General features: G+C 44.2%; 1 protein-coding gene across 3 annotated transcripts; it reads right to left on the reverse strand.

Annotated features, from left to right (window-relative positions):
* Positions 1-7427: 7427 nt before the first annotated feature.
* Positions 7428-22166, reverse strand: clcn5b (chloride channel, voltage-sensitive 5b). Of its 3 annotated transcripts, none has more exons than XM_044020944.1 (17): positions 21593-22166; positions 20784-20933; positions 17340-17512; positions 17118-17217; positions 16845-17032; positions 16136-16258; positions 15091-15297; positions 14826-14906; positions 13964-14198; positions 13701-13876; positions 13413-13553; positions 11393-11579; positions 10551-10693; positions 10283-10432; positions 9328-9433; positions 9008-9224; positions 7428-8262 (listed from the first exon to the last, which is right to left on the reverse strand). In XM_044020944.1, the coding sequence occupies exons 1-17, from the start codon at positions 21639-21641 to the stop codon at positions 8172-8174; spliced, it is 2517 nt and encodes an 838-aa protein (XP_043876879.1). In that variant the 5' UTR covers positions 21642-22166; the 3' UTR covers positions 7428-8171. The 3 variants fall into 3 exon arrangements, with proteins under 3 accessions (XP_043876879.1, XP_043876880.1, XP_043876881.1); XM_044020945.1 differs by having other exon boundaries at positions 21887-22165; XM_044020946.1 differs by lacking the exons at positions 20784-20933; positions 21593-22166 and adding an exon at positions 18356-18498.
* Positions 22167-22375: the final 209 nt, after the last annotated feature.

Genomic DNA, 22375 nt, shown 5'->3' on the forward strand with positions numbered 1-22375 from the left:
ACAGCTTAATATATGTTATTTAAAATATATGAAAATAACATAAATAACATTCAAATACATGTTTGGCTGAAAGCTCGCTGTTGAGTACTGTTGTCGTTTCTTGTCTTTATGCTAAGCTAACAGTCTCTTTTAACAGCTTCATCTGAAGTGAAGTGTCATTCATTCATTCATCTTAAACACCACTATTTGCTGTAAATTTAGTTGATAAGGAGTCGAGTGTCTTCAAAATGGCTGCAAGTCACCTGGAAACACTCAAACACAGTCGGGATCTTCAGTAAAAGGAACATTAAAACACACAAACACACACGTTTAAAACACACACCAGCCACTATCATATCCTGTGTAGAGACAAATGAACCCACACACGTCATACAGTTGTTGTTTTTTAAGGAAAAATGATAAAAACACTCATTTATTTTTATGAACAAAGAACTAAATCAAAGGTAAATTTCATTTTCTTTGTGAAGTTTGTTTTAGCTGCTTATTTATTTCGTGTTTGTTTCTCGGACTCTGTCTCGGACTGTGTCTCTGTCTGGGATTGTGTCTCTGTCTCTGTCTCGGACTGTGTCTCGGACTCTGTCTCTTTATATTAACCAGACTAAACCTCAAACACCCTTTTTTCTTGCACTGCAACTAAAACAAACAGGCGCAGCGACGGCGATGAAGATGATGATGTCACACACATATAAACCTCCAAGGCGGGGAAAGCGTTGCATTGAGTGTTTGTACCGGATGCTTTTACAGCTGTGCATGCAGAGGTCACTGAAAGGTCAGCATTCCTCGACAGTGGGCACCACAGTACCAGTGTGTTATTGTTTAAAGGAAAATGATGACGTTACATAATTTTACATAACAGTTTCCACAGAAACTCTTTACTTATCACGTTAATCTGTAGTTAACTCTGTTTGAGATAATCTAATCCCAAACTTCGGACATGGACACAGACAAAGATATGGACACGGACAAAGACATGTCTCCATGGCTCGTGTTCAGTGACTCAGTTGAAGACAAACGTGTCCAGGACATGACATAACTGGCATGTTTAGATGTGTTGACGTTAAAGCTGAGTCTCTGTCCCCGTGTCCATGGAATCATGTGATCATGTCTCCAGTTTGGGTGAAACCACACGTCCATCACGCTGTGTCCATCATTTGTTCTTTGAAGGCCGCGAGATCCGGAGCTCGGGTTCAAACTCCTCGCTCGTGAAAATAAACTCGACATAATTACACAGTTCCTCACAGGCTTTTGTTCCATTTTGACCGTTTTTGTCCAAAAGAAACCGATTTTCTGTTTTTGACGAGGAAGAAAAAAAAAAGAAAGAAAAAGAAAACCTAGCTGGAGCCAGAAGATCTGGTCTGTGCTGGTTTGGCTCGACACAGACGTGAAGTTAAAAAGCAGCCTGTGGTTGTTGATTTAACCTTTACCATCTCTGTCCACTGTGAATTATGACAACGCTGTCCAGCGCAGGAAGACACAGACCAGGGCCAGGACATCACGTCAGACATGAGCTTCATATTCACACTGAATCAGATCAGAGCAGAGACGACGTCACGTCAAAGACAGACGGCCACAAGCTGTCGTGCTGTCGCTACTGCCCCCTACTGTCTGTCAGAGGAATACGAGTCTTCAGAATCAGGATGCGTCCCGATGAACACACTTTCGTGCAGTGGACTAAGTCAGTGTGAATTTAAGAAAGCACAGATTAATATCCTGGATTTCTTAATTCTAGGACGTGTGCGAGGAAAGAGTCTCTGTTTCAACGGTCGCTGAACAAATAATCACTGTAAACAGCTTCTTCGTGGGAAAACAGTCGGGTTTTAGTCGTATAAACAGTGAGTGTGGGGAGAAACATGTGGAAAACATCCGTCTGGTTTTAATTCATCTGCTCACAGATGATGAAAAAAAAAAACAGGATTGTTCTGTAAATCTCCGCTTCCAAACGGTTCCACCGTTCATTTTATTCTCTGGTACAATCAAAGAATAAAAGTTTTCTCTTTGGATAAATGATACACGACTATAACATCAGCTGTCATGACGATGAAGGACAGATTAATAATCTGAGTTTATTTAAGTCTCAGGTTCAGAAGGTGAAGAGCTGAACTTTAATTCCACGTTGGAGCCGGAGTCTCTTTCAGGTCATTTGCAGAGATTATGTGTAATTTAACTCCATTAAGCAGGCTCGTAATCTGTCCAGACCACATTCCTGCACAAAGTGCATTCTTTTCTTTTTTGGTTTTGGAGCGACTTATAACAAGGAAATGACTTTAAAAAAATCTAATAATCTGAGTTTTTATTCTAACAGTTTAGTATTAGCACTTTATAATACTTTATATACATATATATGTATATACTGTATACATATCTATATGTATATATCTATATATATGTATATATATACAAACACACATATATATACATACATACATACATATAGAGAGAGAGAGATATAAAGTTGTTATTATTATTATTATGGCGATGAAACTGTTAATAAGCGAACATGAAACAGCAGCAGCTGAGAAACATGGTTTTCATTTAAAGTCCAGGTCGTAAATGAAGAACAGACTTTTTATTACTTATTTCATTATGACTGACGGACGTCTTTTTAATCACTTCATCTGCACTTTTAACTCGTCATGTGTTCACCGTCACGTTTGCCTCTCATCTTTAGAGTACTGTTGTACGGTGTTTTTTTTATGCACTTAAGGCTTCAATAATACAAATAAGAGACGTCGATGTTCTGAAGATTTGACTTTTTTCTACTAAAACCACATGAAATGACTTTAAAGAGAAGATTTTTCACACTTGTGTTTTTAGACCAATGTGAACAAACGACCGCTCACTTATTTTAACCTGACCACACGAACACAGTTACACCCTTCCTGACACACACACACACACACACAGGTTTATATCTTCATATCAGCATTCTCTTCATACTGTAGCCACACTCTCTCACACACACACACACACAGTGTTCATATCAGCGGTGCTGCCAGTCTGTCCACGTCTCTGGATTATTACCCAACATTCTCTCTGTTTTCCTAAGAACCAGCCAGGAAATGAGATTTATAAAGCTGGGGAGCCAACACACACACACACACACACACAGAAAACCCAAAACATCCTGAAGAGACTAAGTGGGGCCAGACAAGCGCTCACACACACTTTGGTGGAAGAACAATGTGAGTGTTTGAACCTCGCTGCCCTGAACTACCGGTCATTGGAGATGGAAATGTGAGGGAATGTGAGAGCTGCTGGGAGAGGGAGTGGTGAAGCCACAGAAACAATGCCACCAAACACTCTCACACCTTTGATAAGGTCTCACAAGCAGCGGCCATCGAGGGAGCGCGGCGTCTGCGGCAGGAAGTGGAAGGGGGGGCGGCTTGTGAAGGAGAACATGGACGAGAACATGGAGAACGAGGACAACATGGGGGAGAATATGAAGAACATGGCGAACATGAAGGAGAACATGAAGAACATGAAGGAGAACAAAGTGAACATGGCGAACATGAAGGGGAACATGAAGGAGAACATGAAGGGGAACATGAAGGAGAACATGGAGAAGAACATGAAAGAGAACATGAAGGACAGCATGGAGAACATGGGGAACATGAAGGACAGCATGGAGAACATGGGGAACATGAAGGAGAGCATGAAAGAGAACATGGAGAACATGAAAGAGAACATGGAGAACATGAAAGAGAACATGGAGAAGCCTGAGCTTCTCAGATGTCACACACGCACTTCAGTGATGGTAAACTATCAGCGCTGACGTCAGAAAATCATCTGCTGATTGAATCATCAGAAGTGACAGGATTATGTTTCAGTCAAAAACACTGAGCTGGATTAGGGTCTGACACGACCGATCATGTAAATAATCCTAATCCATCTGTGAAACGTCAGGATCTGACTTTAGTCTGCTATTTTATAAACACGAGGGAAAACAGACATAATATCGACGATATAAAAACATGTTTGAGTGAGCGAGTGAGTGTCTTTTCCTCTTACCTGCTGCGATTCAAACGTCCACAGAGAACAAACACCAGGAACAATCCAAACACTCGGAGTAAAGAATGACAGGTTTCCTGGTTTGTGTTCACAGAGGTCACAGGTGAAGAAGTGAAGAACGTCACCGACACCTGTCGTCCACAACAAAGAAACACCCCAACATTCATATTTGACCACATTCATAAACAAAACGTTTATTTTAAAGCTGCAGAATCAGATGTTTTTTTTAGACGAACTGTAAGAGAAAGAAAAGAATCAAGTGAATTAAGAAGTGAGTCACTCCGACTCGTGGGTGGGTTTGGCCGCTACTAACCAAACCATTCAATCATCGTTAGAGAAGCACGAGGAGCTGAAATGAAATCCGGCGTCTTCAGCGTCCAACATTTGTCTCTGTGAGTTACACAAAGTGATGGTTTGGAGCCGAAACAGCACAAAACTCATCTGCGTCATATTTGATGAGTTCAAGGAAGTTTCCATTTCCATTGATCAGGGAAAAAAAAAAAGAAAAAAGGAGAAAATTACAACCTGCTGTTTGAGCAGCAGCAGCAGCAGCAGCAGCAGCAGAGGAACCACTGTGATCACAAACATGATCCATTTGTTCCTCTGATGGTTTGACTTCGTCCTCCTCATCATCATCCTCGTGAACATGTGACGCTGCTCAGAAGAGAAGAAACTAAACGACAGGTCAGAGACGTCACTGTCCTCACTCCATCGCTCCGGCAAATATCCCTGCTGAAGACATTTTTACACACATTCAGAACTAAAGGGCTGTGAGCGCCCCCTGCTGTTCGCGTGTTCACATCTTTATCTCACTGTCAGGACACTGAAGTCTGTAAACCACTCACTCTCCCACACCAAACCTCATAGAGAAAATCAGTGTTTTTAGCTCGCAGGGACACAGGAGCTGCTGGTCTACTGCTGCCTCGTGTGGTCACTTTGTGTCACTGCGGCGTGTCTAAATTAAATATTTCAAATGCCGAATTGACAAAATAAGACATTTGAAGTTAGTGATGGAGACAGCAGTGGATCAACAACTCCTGTGTGCCGTGAGGCTAAAATCACTGATTTTCTCTATGGGGTTTGGTGCGGGAGAGTGAGTGGTTTACAAACATCACTTGATACAAGCAAAAGTCTGTTCTTTTTAGTTTGTGTTGGAGAGTTCAGAGGAGGTCCAGGCCCAGAGGAGGTCCAGAGGAAGTTCAGAGGAGGTTCAGGTTCAAAAGAGGTCCAGAGGAGGATCAGAATACATGTATTTGATTAGTGGTTTCACGTCTCCAGGTTTTTCTCACTAAGTTGTCACAGCTCATCTTCAAAACTGCACTAACTAAAGGAGATCACATGACCACGGTGACCATGTGATGACAGACGTCAGAGTCAGAGCTCCAGGTCAATCCCAGTTTAATCACAGGCGATGATGATGATGATGATGATGATGAAGGATCTGTGTGACACATCAGTGATTTTCATTCTCTTCAGTTTGTGAATCTCTCAGATTTGACACAGATGATGAATTCATGATTCCTTCTCCCAGTGCACATGTGGACGCTCTGTAATCCGATTACTTTATTCAGAATAATGTGTCCCCGTGTGTGTGTGTGTGTTTGGTCACTGTGGATTATGTTGTTACATGAGCACAAACAGAAAACTGGGACTGAAGCTGTGGGAAACTTCACCTCCTCACAACCTGAGGAGAAGCCCAGAGTCAGAGACGCTTCAGTGACGAGGAGATAGGGTTGCATTCCTTCACACACGCACGCACACACACACACACACACACACGAACAATGAACTACACAGGCAGCACTTGCTCTTAAATATTTGCTCACTTCGTCTTGCCCTCTGGACAACACACACACACACACACACATTCACACACTCAGACGTCATCTCTCTGCCTGTCTTTCTCTCTCACACACACACAGAGAGAGGTGATCTGACACTGGAGGGTGTAGGACGACACCATGAATCCGTCGATTACCACATAGAAATGTCTTCTGTGCTCTGTAATGAGCTGCGAGACAAAGACTGACCTGAGAACAGGATGAAGCGCGCGAGGTCAAGTAACCGAGGAGAAGAAGAAGAAGAATGTGGGAGTTCTAAAAAGAAAGACAATAAAGACGAGTGAACACGTGAAAATATGTTTCATTCACACACACATTCAACCAAGTCTTTTAAAAGGACACCGATGTCCACATGTTGGACAGAGAAGATGGATGGTTTGACAGAGGAGTGGGGAAAGTTGAGAAACGTGTCTCACCAGAGGAGGAGGGTCTGCAACACCACCTGTCTGTCTGTCTCCCACATCCACTCATGTTCAGACATGTCTAACACAAACACACCAATGACCATCATTAACAACCAGCAGAGTCAACACTCAGACCTCTGTGGTTGATTTCACAGAGCTTAGACTCTCAAAGATCACCAGAGAAGACGAACGAATACTGAAGAAACTCCTGGACGAAGGTGAAACATCTTCATGACAAACTTTAAGTCCAGCTGACTCTGTGTGTTTTGGACAAATGGCTCAAAATGAGTTCAAAGGTTTCGTCTCGTTTGTCGTCAAACTTCATCATCGTATCACATCGACGGCATGCAAGTTAAACTCTGAAAACAGCAACACACACACTTGAGTCCTGTACCTAATAAAGTGGCCGGCGAGGGTGCGCTACATGTTCTCCTTCAGTTTTACTTTCAAATGAGAGGAAGTGCAGGTGTGTGCGTGTGTGCATGTGTGTGTGTGTGTGTAACTACAGCAGCTCTGTAACTTGAACCTCATGTGAATTCTCAGCGACAGGAACTGAGCTCAAGAATGAACTGAGTCATTAGTGAGCAGCTACAATGCACTCATATTCCCCGACACACACACACACACACACACACGCACAGACACACACACACATGTTAATTGAGTGACACACAGGCCGTAAATTAAATCCACATGTTAAAAACACTGTCTCTCGCTCTCTCTGCGTCTCATCGTCATCGTCGTCTCTGCTGCTCTGAATTGTTTCTCACACAGATCATGTGACCGACAATGACTCGCCACTGACGGAGACGATGAGTCGGTGTCGGCCGCCCATGACACAGGTGACCCCGCCACCCCAGGAAACATCTGACCTGACATTTCCAGAAAAGGTTCATATTTAAAGAGTCCGCTCGACGTTGAACTTTTAACTTACAGGTGCCAGTGTGTGCGCCGATTCTCTGCAGTGTCCTTCCATCTTCTTCATCGTCATATGTGGGCGGAGCCCCGTCTTCAGGTGGACTTGGCGAAACCTGACTTGCATGAACATCATCTTCGTCTGAAGTGATGAAAAACCACAGGACTTTGACATGCACGCGTAAACGTGAGCTGAGGTCAGAGGTGAAATAAAAACACACGACAGCCGATCGGTGAAATAATTGAGTCACACCAACAATTTTACATAAATTAATTCACGTGTCATGATTTTATTTTTTTGCCCTTTACAGCGGCTTCAATAGTGTAAGTGTGTGTGTGTGTGTGTAAAACTTAATTATCTCTGTCTATGTTACAAATCTCGAGCGTCCAGAACAAAGAGGATGTTTCTGGAAGTTTCCCAGACTCTGATGAAGTAGTTATGGAGTGTTAAGTGTGTGTGTGTGTGTTCAGTCCTTCTTCACACACTTGTGTATCCTTCACCCTGCAGCTACAGCAGCAGCAGCAGCAGGAGGAGGAGGAGGAGGAGGAGGAGCATCCATCAGCTCAGTCTCTGTCTGGACTCGCAGTGAAGGCTGGAGGGCAGTCACCTTCATCTCCTTCCTCCTCCTCGTCTCCTCTGCTCTCGGGAGATCACGTGTTTCCTCGCCTTACGCGTCTCTCCGCCTCTCTTTGTCTCTCGTACAGAAAATAATCCAGATGTGACTGACATCTCTTCTTTAATCCTTCAGATTAGAAACTGGCTCCGGCAGTTGTTCGTGTTTGTTTTTAAAGCCAGAAAAATCATAACAACAATAATAATAATAATAATAATAATAATAATAATCCAGAGTTGTGTTTGTCAGCTGTGCAAATGAAGCTGGACTTACGTTACTCGTCCTTCTCTTGTTAGAGAGATAAAAGTGCGTTTGAGGCGTCGTCTCCTCTGGTCCACAGAAGAGGAAGAGGAGCATGAAGGTGATGAAGATGACGGTGAAGGACAGGGTCAGTTGAAGAGGATGGAGTCAGGGTCTCTGTTTGCCATCTGAGCCATGTGTTTCAGGATGTCCTTCTTGGTGATGATTCCCAGCAGCTTCCTGCACCAAACACAAACAAACGTCATCACTTCACATCCTTCTGTCTCTGCTCACTCACAGCCAACACAACCCAGGTCTGGTTCTGGTCCAGGTCCAGGTCTGGTCTGAATTTACAGGAATTCTTTTTATTTAGTGTGTGTAAAACCACTTTCTGTTTTTATGCTATAGAAACCAGTGAAAATGACAGTTTTAGAGAGTTTGTGGACAAAAACACGACATTTCAAAAAGTCCAAAAAAAAAGGATAACGAGAGAGAGACAGGCAGAAAGACAGACAGGCAGACAGAGAGAGTCTCACAGGTCGAGTGGAGCTCAGCAGAGACAAATAAATTCATAATGTGGACATGAACGTGTCTTCTGCTGCGTCTCTCAAACGCTTCATCCATCACAGGAGGATCCACTTTGAAGAAGCAGCTGCACGTTACATGAAACGCAGAGGAAGCTCCTCCTCCTCACATGGACCAGGTCTCACATGGATCTGGTCTCATATGTATCAGGGACAGCTCACAGACGTTAATCCTCCCTCCATTAACCCGCTGCTCCCTCGCTCCTGCTCCCAGGTTCTGGTCCACATCAGTCTTCTTCTCCGCACTAACTGTCCTCTACATATCTCACACTAATGTCTGGAGGAGTGGGAGTGTGGTCACTTACCGTCCGTCTGTCTTTCCTCACGTCTGTTAGTCCTTCTGTTGTTTCAGTGTGTGCGTGTGTGTGTGTGTGTGTGTGTGCGTGTGCGCGCGCGCTCACCCGTTATGCGTGACCAGACACTGTCGAAGGCCCAGTTTCCTGAAGATGTCCACGGTGATGTCCATGGGCGTGTGGTCGGTGACGGTGAACGGGCTCAGGTCCATGATTCCCCGGAGGCGCAGAGGGGGCGGGGCATCGGCGGCGTGGTGCGGCGCGTGCTCGCTGAAAAACACCTGGGAGGCGCTGACCACGCCCTCCTGGCGCTTGCGAGCGTTGTCTGAAAGACGAGGACATGAGAGTTATTATGTCTGTTGTACGTTAGTTTTACTTTTTCAACTGAAGAAGAAGAAGAAGAAGAAGAAGAAGAAGAAGAGTCTGACCTATAGATATGAGCAGGTCTCTCCTGAGGACGAAGCCCACCAGTCTCTGAGAGTCCTGAGAGACCACCACAGGAAAACCACTGAAGTGTGTGTTCTCTACCAACACCTGAGGAGAGGATTAAGACCTGGTTTTAGGGTGAGGCATTTGTTTTAGTTGTGCATTAACCAGCATGTGTGTGTGTGTGTGTGTGTGCGTGAGAGAGTGTGTACCTCCACCTCCCCCACGGTCATGCCCTCCTGTGTGTGTGTGTGTGTTTGTGTTTGTGTTATGCAGTATTTCTCCACCTCCCCACACAGTCATGCCCTCCTGTGTGTGTCTGTATGTTTGTATGTGTGTCTGTATGTTTGTATGTGCTTCTGTATGTGTGTTTGTGTTGCGTGTACTTCCACCTCCCCACACAGTCATGCCCTTGTGTGTGTTTGTGTGTCATATGTGTGTGTCTGTATGTATGCCTGTATGTGTGCATGTGTGTGTCTGTATGTGTGTGTCATGTGTGTATGTGTGCTGTGTTGCATGTGTGTGTACCTCCCCCTCCCCCACAGTCATGCCCTCCTGTGTGTGTGTCTGTATGTTTGTATGTGTGTGTTTGTGTTGTGTGTGTGTTGTGTGTACTTCCACCTCCCCACAGTCATGCCCTTGTGTGTGTTTGTGTTGTGTGTGTCTGTATGTGTGTTGTGTTGCATGTGTGTGTGTCTGTATGTGTTGTTGTGTATCATGGTGTGTGTGTCTGTGTGTCTGTATGTGCGTGTGTGTGTATGGTGTGTGTCTGTATGTGTGTGTTGTGTCATGCCCTTGTGTGTGTTTGTGTTGCATATGTGTGTGTCTGTATGTGTGCTTGTGTTGCATGTGTGTGTCTGTATGTGTGCGTTGTGTTGCATGTGTGTGTCTGTATGTGTGCGTTTGTGTTGCATGTGTGTGTCTGTATGTGTGCGTTTGTGTTGCATGTGTGTGTACCTCCACCTCCCCCACAGTCATGCCCTCCTGTGTGAGTGTGACCAGAGCAGGGTCCGACCTCCTGGGCCTCATCACGTCCACAGCCAGGCTGCTGTGCTCAAACTCTTCTTTCGGCTCCAGGAACGGGTAACCGTTCAGCCTGATGTGAGCCTGCAGAGGAAAACACCAACACTCCCATCATCACCATCATCATCATCACCTGTTATCAGGACAGCGTGTGACGTGTGCGTTCACAGGCGAGGGTCCGGTGTCAGTGAACAAACCTCACCTCGTAGATTCCTTCTCTCCCAAAAGCGTCCGCCACCCACTTGCTGGTCATGGTGGCGGCCATGAGCGGCACGATGTACTCCAGACCGCCGGTCAGCTCGAACATGATGACGACCAGCGACACGGTCATGCGCGTCACTCCGCCTGAGAGGACGACGTTTACACGGTTACACGTTTGTTTGAACGTATGTTTAAACGGCAGCGAACGATAAATACGATCAATAATGATGAAACCATAAACAACAATAAATAGATAACAGACCATATTTTCCCCCTCAGGAAATGAGCAGCTGTGATTTTAATTATAAATACAGGACAGAATAATATTTGTATTTGAGGACACAAACAGCCTTTAGGTGAATTCTTCATCAACAGAGAAAAACACAAACAGAGGGGAAATAAAGTGCGCTAAATCTGCCTTTATCTCAATATCAAACAAATCTTTCATTTAAAACATTTGGGGTTTTGGACAGAAATATTCCCAGACACAAAGTCACTTCACATAACATGACATGAAGGAAAACAAATCTGTTTTTTAGGATATTTTGAAGCGTATTTTGTGAAAGTGTGTGTGGCTTTAATGAAAGTGTGTGTGGTTCAAGAACAGCCAAATGTCTCTTAATGTCTCTTTCATGTTGTACAACTGGGCCTGATGCCTCCTCGCTGATTATGTTTAAAATGAACTGCTTTCAAACATGGGTTAGATTTTTTTAGAAAAACAGAGCTTTTCTGTCACGAAAGAAGAAGATGTGACACAAACATCCTCGTCTCTCAGAGTCACAGCTCCCCCTGAGGACGAGTCCTGTCACTGCATCTGAGACAGACAGACAGACAGACACTCACCTAAACAGGCAGCAGCTCCCACCATGGCGTAGAGTCCTGGTGTGATGCAGTCGGCTCCTGGAGAACACCAGCCTCTGAAGATGAACCAGTCGTGGTTGTAATAAGCCAGCTGCTCCATGCCGACACCCAACAGTCTGCCGGCGATGGCTCCAACGGCCATGCTGGGGATGAAGAGGCCTGAGGGAACCTGGACAGACATCATTATCATCATTATTATTATTATTATTGTTATTATTATTATCATTACTGTCATTATTATTATAATCATTATTGTTATTATTATCATCATTGTTATCATTATTATTATTGTCATTATCATTATCACCATTGTTATTAGTATCATTATTATTATCATTATAATTATTATTATCACCATTGTTATTATTAGTATCATTATTGTTATTATTATCATTACTGTTATTATTATTATTATCATTATTGTCATTATAATTATTATTATCATCATTAATATTATTATCATTATTGTCATTATAATTATTATTATCACCATTGTTATTATTAGTATCATTATTATTATTATTATCATCATTACTGTCATTATTGTTATTATAATCATTAATATTACTGTCATCATTATTATCATTATTATTAACATTATTGTCATTATCATTATTATTATCACCATTGTTATTATTAGTATCATTATTGTTATTATCATCATTGTTACTGTCATTATTATTATCATTATTGTTATTACTATCATTATTATTATCACCATTGTTATTATTAGTATCATTATTGTTATTATTATCATTATTACTGTCATTATTATTATCATTATTGTTATTACTATCATTATTATAATCATTATAATTATTATTATCACCATTGTTATTATTATTATTATTATTATTATTATTATTGTTATCATATGAACAAATATTAAATCTAAACTGGCGGAGACGCTCAGTGTCAGAGATCAGCATCGTCGACAGAAACACAGCGACGTGACCCGACACAAACCTGATTGAAGCTCTTTCCGTGTATTTATTAAATCTTAAATGTCAGACACAGTCAAACACTGCGCTCCTTTGAAGATGAAGTGCTGTGTGAATGTTACACCGTGACCTCTTTCACACATGATTCTGCTCTCCCCGAGAGTCCCTGAGGTTCTATGCATCATCCGTGCGAGACAGTTGACTCCTCACACGGACATGAAGGTCCTCGTCACGCGGTGAGGTTTTAAATTTACTCCATTCTCGCCTTAAAAACTTAATTAAAACAATATTCTGGTTTCAGCCAGAAACGGAGGGAACTCACTGTGACTCAGTTGAAAAAGCCGCTGTAATCAAGTGATTATTGCTTTGTCCAGGAAACAATCTTCTTTAATCCGTGTGTAAAGCCTTCAGCCATTTTGTTTTCCTTTAACTTGACACCACGATGAGTCATGTTGTTGTGAATCAGCACATAAAAAAAAAAACCTAAAGTGCTTCGGTTTCAGTGATGCTGCGTCTGGAGAAACACTTCCAGACACATGTTGTAGGCAGCTGGTGTACTCACACACACACACACACACACACACACACACACACACAACAGCAAAGACTCGGCTCATAAAGTCTCTAATATCTACGTCACATGTTCACGTCTTTTTCTCACTGTTAGACACACTTTTCCTTGTGTAAAGTGAAGTTTGTGAACCACTCACTCTCCCACACCAAACCCCATAGAGAAAAGTAGTGATTTTAACATCACAGCACACAGGAGTTGTTGATCCACTGGTGTCTCCGTCATTAAGTTCAAATGTCTTATTTTGTCACTTCGCCGTTTGAAATATTTAATTTAGACACTCCTCAGTGGCACAAAGTGACCACACGAGGCAGCAGTGGACCAGCAGCTCCTGTGTCCCCGTGAGCTAAAATCACTCATTTTCTCTATGGGGTTTGGTGTGGGAGAGTGAGCGCTTTACAAACTTCACTTTCCTGTTGGAAAAGTGTGTCTCACAGTAAAGACGTGGACATGCTGCACAGTGTGTGTGTGTGTGTGTGTGTGGACAAACCTTCATGCCAAAGGTGATGACGGTGATCAATATCTTGAAGATTAAAGCCAAGGCCAGCTGCCACAGAGCCGTGTAAACGCCGTCACCTGCTGGACGGTCGGCCAGACTGTTGCCCACACCCGTCTCTGACGTGGTGTTGGACTGCAAGAGTGTGAGTGGACAGAAGTTAAAGCTCCGAATCAAACTCAAAGTTTATGATTTGTCAAACCACTGAAAATATTATACTCTCTGCTAATTTATTGGGATTAAAGCGGACGGGTGTGGATCAAGCCGCAGCTTCACACTGACCTGCTTGTAGCCGCACAGCTGAGACGAGTCGAGCAGCGAGCAGTCGTTGAACAGCTCGGAGATGAGCTCCGCTCCGCTCATCCGGGTGTAACTGTTCGGGAAGGCGACCAAGGCGGTTACCGCGGTAACCACCAGCACCTCGGTGACAGAGTACTGGCCCAGTCGAGTGGTTTTACCTGGAAAAAAAGGGAAAGAGACGGCGAGTCACAGGTGGAGCGGGAGGAGACGGCAGCCGGTGTGTGTGCGACAGGCACGGCACTCACGTATCCTGCACCACGCTATGTTGGCCTTGATGAACAGCGCCCCCCAGAGGCCTCCGAAGATCCCCAGCAGGATGAATGGAGCCAGCTCCACCAGGTGCCAGGGGGCGTGGAACTCCACGTAGAACAGAACCAGGCGACTGTTTCCAAACGGGTTGATGGAGCGGAGAGTGAAGGCTGCGACCAGCGCGGCGAAGAAGGAACGCCACAGAGTTTTCAGAGGGAAGTAATAACTCACCTGGAAGAGAGGGACAGACAGACAGAGAGACAGAGACAGACAGAGACACGGGGGGGAGGAATAAATGATGACTTTAGATGATAAAGATAACAAAGAACAGATCTCTTCATTTTGCCAAATAAACATCTGCAAACAATAAAAGAAATGCAATAAGGACACATTAAAACATCAATGTGGATATTTACTGCATGTAATACTATTAAGAAAAGGGAGGAAACTTCGACCACGACTGCAAATCATAGAGAGGTAAAAAAAACAAACAGTTAAATGGTTTCATAAACTCAATTGTGACTGATCAGATTAGTTCAGAATATTGGCTCGTATTTAATAATTACATGTGTGGTTCTTTCAGAAAAGTTATCTGTTGGATAAAAAGAGTTTTGCGACCCTCTGGTGGATGAATGGATGATTGAGTGACAGTTTTGGCTCAATACTGCCCTCTGGTGTCACGTGAGACGAAAAACTAACAAGAAAATCTACTGATTCTCTGGCTGTGATGAAATGAACCTCGCGAGAAACAGATTTAATGTGATTTAATCCGTGACATCACCTCAGACGAGTGTAAACACTGTGGATTAACAGGTGAACGGGTGAGGGAAAAAGTGTTGGATTAAGGACAGGACTCACTTCCTCCAGACTGAACAGGACTCCTCCGATGGGAGCGCCGAACGCCACGGACACGCCGACGGCAGCTGCGGCCGACAAAACCTGCACGACAACAACACAACAGCTCGAGTCCAGTTCAAACAAAGGATCGATTACATCATTCTGCATAAACACAACAGCAGCAAAGTCTGACCAACAACAAAAGGGCACAAAAACAAAGAGCTTTCGAGATGAAGAGACATTTGGATTGACTCCTGCACTCCGTGACTCTGAGACGAGGGCATACCTCTCTGCGTTTGGCCTCGTTCTTGCGGTACTTGGTGAACAGGTGACAGAGGATGTTGGCGCAGCAGCAGGCCACGTGCACCAGGGGGCCCTCTTTCCCCAAACTCAGCCCCGAGGAGACGGCCAGCACCAGGGTGATGGTCTTGACGATGAGCGTCCACTTGCCCAGGTAACCGCGGATGATGAAGCCGCTGAGGATCGTCTTAATCTGGGGAGAGAGAGAGAGAGTGCGTGTGTGTGTGTGTGTGTGTGGATTAGTTTGTGTGTTAGTGGAGGATCGGGGTGTGTTTGCACTGACGAGAGGAGTTGGTTTAGAAATGAGCGTAAACATTGACGGAAGGATGTCTGTGTTTTGCTTTTCAACGAGTGGATAATGTGACGGACGGAGGCCGCCGCTGACCACGGACTGACCTTTACGGCGAGGAGGAAAACAGGACTCGTATCACACCAAGGATTACTAAGTGTTTGTGTGTTTTTATCCACTATACACAGTACAGTACAGTGTATATACACACACACACACACATGCAGTGAGCTCAGTCAGGTTTTCAGAGGGAAAACGAACGAACGTTAGATTTATTTTTACAGCTGCACAGTTGTAAAAATGTTTAGTTCCTCCTCTGCCTCCTTTAGCGATGAAGATACTTGTAATAAGTGTAGCTTGTTAGCCGGGATGGCTAGAGGGAGCGTAGCATTAGCTCCCTCAGCAGCTCCCGTGGTTTCTCTCGCTCTCCATGATGTCGTCTATGCGCAGTGCCTTGAGATAATGGACGCTATGATTTGGCGCGACACAAATAAAATTGAATTGCATTGAATAATGAGCATCGTGCACCGTGTTTACGATCAAACAAATCCTGTAGTTTCTCCTGAGGATCAAGATAAACTGCAAAAACAACGAAACATCCTGTTTATCCCGTCAGTGAACAAAGAAAAACATAGAAACAAAGAGATTATGTTGATCCTAAACTGGACTAAGCGGGAAAACACAGACGAGTCATTAGAGCAGAGTTTTGTGACAGTGTGGAGTATTCAGAGTGTCAGCTGACCTCAGGTATTCCTGAGCCACATGCGTACGGAGCGAAGGCTCTGACCAGCGTCACGGCCAGGAAGGAGAAGAACAGAGCCCAGAGGAGGTACATCAGGTAGTTCACGATGTAGGCAAACGCACCCTGACACACACACACACAGACACATTTAAAAGGTTATCATTAATCCTGTTTTCTTCTATCCTCGCTCTCCACTGGTGTTATTTTGTGTCCTGACACATTATGGCCAGCAGATGGAGCCAAAGATAATCTGAAATGGAGCTTTTCTCACTTTAAAAAACACAATTAAAAGAAAACATTCATCGTTTAAAATTACACTTTTTTTTATAGTGACACTGTGAGCGCCCCCTGCTGTTGCAATTTTATCCACTTCACAAATCACTCAGCTCTATTTTTCCAACAAGAAGCTGAAGTGTGTAAACTCACTCGCTCTCCCACACCAAACCCCATAGAGAAAATCAGCGATTTTAGCTTGCGGGGGAAACAGGAGCTGCTGGTCCACTGCTGCCTCGTGTGGTCACTCTGTGTCACTGAGGAATGTCCAAATTAAATATTGACAAAATAGGACATTTGAACTTAGTGACGGAGGCAACAGTGGATCAACAACTCCTGTGACGTAGATATTATTACACAAGTCTTTTATGTCTTTTTAAACAACTACACCTCAGTCCGGTGTTCCTGTCGCCGTGTTTTTGTTTTTTTTTTTTACCTCCGACGTTCCTGTGATGAGTTCGGCCCAGCTCTGCCACTGTGGACAGCGGTCCCGCTCCAGGAACGTGGTCTCGTTGGACGTCCAGCAGCAGTGTTCGTGGTTGAACCAGAAGCCGGCGAGACACACGCCCTCCTTCATGTCCGTCAGCCAGTGAGCCGTGATGTCGATGCCGCCAGCCAGAGCGCCTGAGGGACGAGGTCGGAGAGGGCAGAGGTCAGAGGACACGCACGGGTGTGGGTCTACGTGTGTGTGTGTGTGTGTGTGTTGTACCTGCCATCAGTCCCACCAGCAGCATGAGCAGCCAGCCAGAGAACGCGTCGCTCAGACTGATCAGCAGAGCCAACGTCGACTGTTTGCGGTTATTGGTGATCTGCAGAGACCGGATGGATCATTATGTACATTGGAGTGTATATAGAGGTGTTCTTCTCATGTATCAGGGTTTTGAACGTGTATAAAATCAGCAAAAACAAAGCCGTCCGTGCTCCTCGGTACCTCTCTGTGTCTGTCCCGGTCCTTGCTCTTCTCTCTGACCCAGTCGATGGTGTTGAAGTCTTCATAGGTTCCCACGCCGGGCAGCGGGTCGTCCAGCGGGTCCACCAGTTTCCCGGGGCCGTGACCGTTCATGCTGCCCGCTCTGCCGCCGCCGCTGTACTCGTCGTGAGGTCCTGACAGAGACAAAAAACAAAAAAAGGAACATTACAGCTCATGTTTCAGCGTGGGCCCGAAACCGCTCTCGTGTCACGCGTGCAACGGGAAACTGAGGAGGAGACGGACGCAGCGGACGGACGGACAAACCTCCACCGACCCGTTTGACCCGTTTTTAAAACGTTCATCAGCTTCAACAGTAAGAAAACGTGTCACATTCAGCCATTCACATAAAGAAAACACGTAAAACGCTGTGTTCAACACCTTCAAACATTAACAACTGTGCGTCAGTGCCTTGCCCACAGGCACACGGGCCGGATCAAAGTCTATGTGAGAAAGTGTTGCAGTTACAGAACGGTCACGTGACATCGCATCAGCTGACTGTAATCAAAGCTTTCACGTCACGCAACTCTGAACGCAACAGCCAGTTAATGAGTGTTTACAACAGATAACATACAACATCCCAGAATATCAGCGTGTTCACAGTGTGTTTGTTTTCACAGAAGTGAAACATCTGTCACAGTTTGTACGCGTTCAGACACGTGAGACAGAAATAAACAACTGTATAAACAACTGTGAGTCATTGCATGTATTTAATATTCACTTTGTAGACTGTGGAGACAGAACATGAGCGAAAGATTAGAACAAGTTATTGTTTGTTTTCGTTCAACTGAAGGTCGATGACAAACAATAACAAAGGTCTCTGCTCATAAATGTCCTTAATGATTAAACTACACTGAGTTAAAGTTGACCAGAAGCAGCAGATCTCTCTCTCTCTCTCTCTCTCGCTCCCCCTCTCTCCCTCACACACACACACACAAACAGGTGAGCAGATGCTAACGACCAGGTGACTGCAGGATTACCAGGGTCAGTGTTTTCCACCAGCTCCTCCTCGTCCTGCCGCTGCTTCCAGAATTTCCAAACCATTTTCCTCTCATTCCCCAAACAACCTCAGCATCGGTGACAACAATCTGTCCCCTGCTGTCCCCTGCTGTCCCCCCCGCGCTGCAGGAAATGGAGTCCAGCTGGTTCCGCCTCCCTGCTCTCAGTCTGGGCTGTGATTGGTTCATATATCTGGGGGCGTGCTGGTTTAGGATTGGCCAATTGTGAAATCACGATCGTTAATCACGTGGGTCAGACTCGGTCTTGAACTCTTTACATATAAATATCTTGCGTTTAAATGTAAACAAACTCTAAACACTTCACGTTAACCCTGTCATTTACCGTGACTGTGTGAATTTTAAGTAGAGAGTGGACTCTTCTGCAGAAACACTGACGTGTGAAGTCGACTAAAGTCTCCACATAAGAGAGGTCTCTCCTTGACTTTCTCACTGAACTTCATTCATTCATTCATTCATTCTGGACACCTGCAGCATGAATACGAGTGAGAACATGAGGACCTACAGTTTAAACTGAGGAGAAGCGATCAGAGCTGGATTTACCTACAGTTTAATTTACAGTTTACTTTTACTGAAGACAAACCACTTTCACACACACACACACACACACACACACACACACACACACACACACACACACAGAGTCTGGTTTCCATGACATAAGAGGACATTACATTCATTTCCAGGAGATTTACTCTAACCATAACTGCTACTGGGCTAACCTTAACCTTAACCTTAACCCAAACCTCCTTCTAACCATACACCATGTCTCCCACCACACACACACACACACACATTTCCACACGGTGAACAGGAAGTGAAGCAAATATGACTACAGTGGTTCGAGCCGTCAGTGATGTGACTCGTCACCGGTGTTGTGTCAGAGCTGCGGTCGCAGAGTCGGGGACACAGCGTCCTTACTTTGAAACTTTTTGGGGAAAGCGACGAGGAAACAGACAAACGGACGGTTCACAGGCAACAAAAAGTGATTCCCGCACTGACTGTCTCTCTGCTGCTCCCTCTAAATAACAACGTGTGATTCTGAAATGAAAGCTGTCTCACAGCAGTGTTTACAGACGGAGTGTATTTACACATTAGTGGTTAAACAGGAGCTGCATGTTGATCTCATGACAGATTATGACTCAATAAAAGTTCTCCTCTGTGACATCGTGGAGGTTAGCGATAAGACTGAAACTTTTACAGCGCCACTACCGGCGACTTTTGAACAGGAAACACTCGGGAACAAGGTCAAGTCAGTGGTAACTGATACACACGATCTACTGATTTACACGGTTAGGAAACAAGGCTGCGTTTCTTCTCTCCTCAGACACAAAGTTGACAGAAGAAGAAAAGAAAAGAAAAGAAAAAGGCCTGGTCTGCAGACTTCCTCTCTGCTGAAGTCACATCCTCATCTCTTAATAATGAAGGTGTGAAGTCAGTGACATCATCAGTAACCAGGCAGACAATATTGCTGCTGTAACACTGACGACGTGTGTGTCCATCAGAACCCTTTCAAATATGCACATTATTATCATGTGTGGAAATAATGATGTTATCAAATTAAACCAATAATGATTTCTTTGTTTTATGGAGCAAAGAAAGCAGAACATATTCCCTATAATAACAGCAGAGACTGATAAAAGCTTATCGTGTTTACACCGTCTTCTTCCTTCGACTCCTTTCTCAAGTCACTCAAACGTTCATTTTCCCAAACTCTCAAAGTTATTTCAATCACTTACACATAAATCTGAGCTTTAAAAGGCTGGGAAAGTTCTGGAGAATCTCCCACGACCCACATGACGTCAAACACTCGCTGCTCAGTTTCTTCTGTGGACCACGACCTTCTTCACCCCTCAGGAACGTTTTGACTCATTCAGAGCTTTAACTCGCCTGACTCTGACATCACTGATGACATCATCATCGTCATCTGGGCCCAAATGTCACAGACATGTTGCCGACCATCGAGAAAAATCAAGACCGTCACGTCAACACAGAACGAGAGAGAAACTCAATAAACAGATGTACGACTATGACAAAGACCATGTGACTCAAACACACACACACACACACACAGATATATCTTATCAGTCAACGCCAGCTTCAGCGTTCTAACAGACGGAATCTGCTCGTCATGAGGTCACATGACCTTCATGTCAAAGTTCTGAACCAAGAACGGCGTAGAAACCGCAACGTCTTTGTTCCTTCGCGAGGAGAACGTCGCCGTTTCTTTCCCTCTTCTTTTAACAGACATTAAAGTAGACCTTGACTCCCGTCTTCACCGTGACAAATACAGACTGGCGCCACCTGCTGGCGATGGATGTCATTTCCTCTCACACAGGAGGAGAGCATCCTTGTCCCCCACCACATTCAGGGGTAAAGAGGAAGGCGGTACCTGAGCTGAGAGGAGGGACGTCGTCCGAGGAGGAGAAGTCCAGCGTGGCTCCCGCGATGTCCACCATCTCGTCATCGTCGTCGTCACTGGGGTAGTAAATGCCGTCAAAGCTGCCGCCGCAGTAACCGGACTTCTCCATCGCTTTAGATCCTGTTGACAACACAAACAGAGCAGAGGGTGTGACGACAAGACATCACACACACAGCTTTTACAGTAACAACGACGCGTCCGTGGGAATAAAAACAACAGATGAAGACAAAATAAATAAACATAAAAAAATAGTAGCTGCATAGAAGTAGGGCTGCGACATCTGTCCATTATTGTCTCGATTAATCGAGTGATCGTGAATGAAAATGAGTCTTAATTACATGGAGGAAAGAAACCAGACAATATTCACACTTAAGAAGCATAAAAAAAACAATCACAGAAACTGGTTTTAATTCTTTAGAGAACACTCAAACTGAATAATCGATTATCAAAATAGTCGACGATTAATTTGGGTTGATTAATCGTTTCAGCCCTACACAGTCATATCATATTAGTCATATCAGAGTTTTCAATTATCTGGTTTTAGATTTTAAAACCAATTTCTGTTGATGCTGATCAGATTAAGCAGCCTAACCAGATTAAAACACTTCACCAGACATCAATAAAAGCTTGAATTTGACTGTAAAACTCACAAACTAAACATCACCATCACAATAAGACAGGAAACACCGTTCTGTGGTGTCGTTACCGCGGTATTATCGCATCGTGAGATTGTCGCTATACAGTTTATTACAGCTGTTGATATTATTATGATCATTTACCTGTGTAAGATCCATCTGCATGTTTTCTGTTCATCAAAAACTGAGGCATTCAAACCTTTAGTTTGTCTTATAAAACTCAAACAGTACAGTACAACGAGTGTGTGAGGAGTTTATAAACACACACGCAGTTTAGCAGAAATCACACTTTCGTAACACTGACGAAAATTGGCTTAGCTAACAGGCTAGCCGCGCAGCTACCTGTGTTAGCGACCAGTTAAAGCTGCTTCACGTCACTTTGATTCGGATTAAAAACAGCAAAACGGATTACACAACAAGCAGACGTGGCGACATTACCTGCGCAGTTCAGCGAAGCACGACAACAACAACGGTCATGTGGCTCAGATTATTACCGTGTGAAGATTAAACTTTAAGAGAAAACCCTGAGTCATTCTCTGTCGTCCCATAAAAAGTCACATTAAAAACTGCGCGCGTGCGCTAAAGAACAAACGCGCGCGTGAAAAAAATGTCATTTAGACGCAAAGCGAAGAAGAAAGTGATGGAATTAAAGACACTTCTGTGACACTTCCTCACCGCGACAACTGCACACGTCAAGTTAGCGGTACTCAACTAACCACTTCCGCTACAGCGCTACGGCATTAAAATGTTCACCGTGTTCACGCTTTAATAATAACGGCTCATTCACGTATGCATCCACAATTCAAACGCGAGTGTTTCTAAAAAAAAACATGTCTGGTTAATATTTTATCTGACATCCGTCAAAAATGGTACTGTTTTATTTTGGGCAAAAAAAACAACGAATGCATTTCCGGTTTGTTTATTTTC

This window comes from Solea senegalensis, linkage group LG3 (genome assembly GCF_019176455.1).
Source record: "Solea senegalensis isolate Sse05_10M linkage group LG3, IFAPA_SoseM_1, whole genome shotgun sequence".
In the NCBI taxonomy this organism is placed as follows: domain Eukaryota; kingdom Metazoa; phylum Chordata; class Actinopteri; order Pleuronectiformes; family Soleidae; genus Solea; species Solea senegalensis.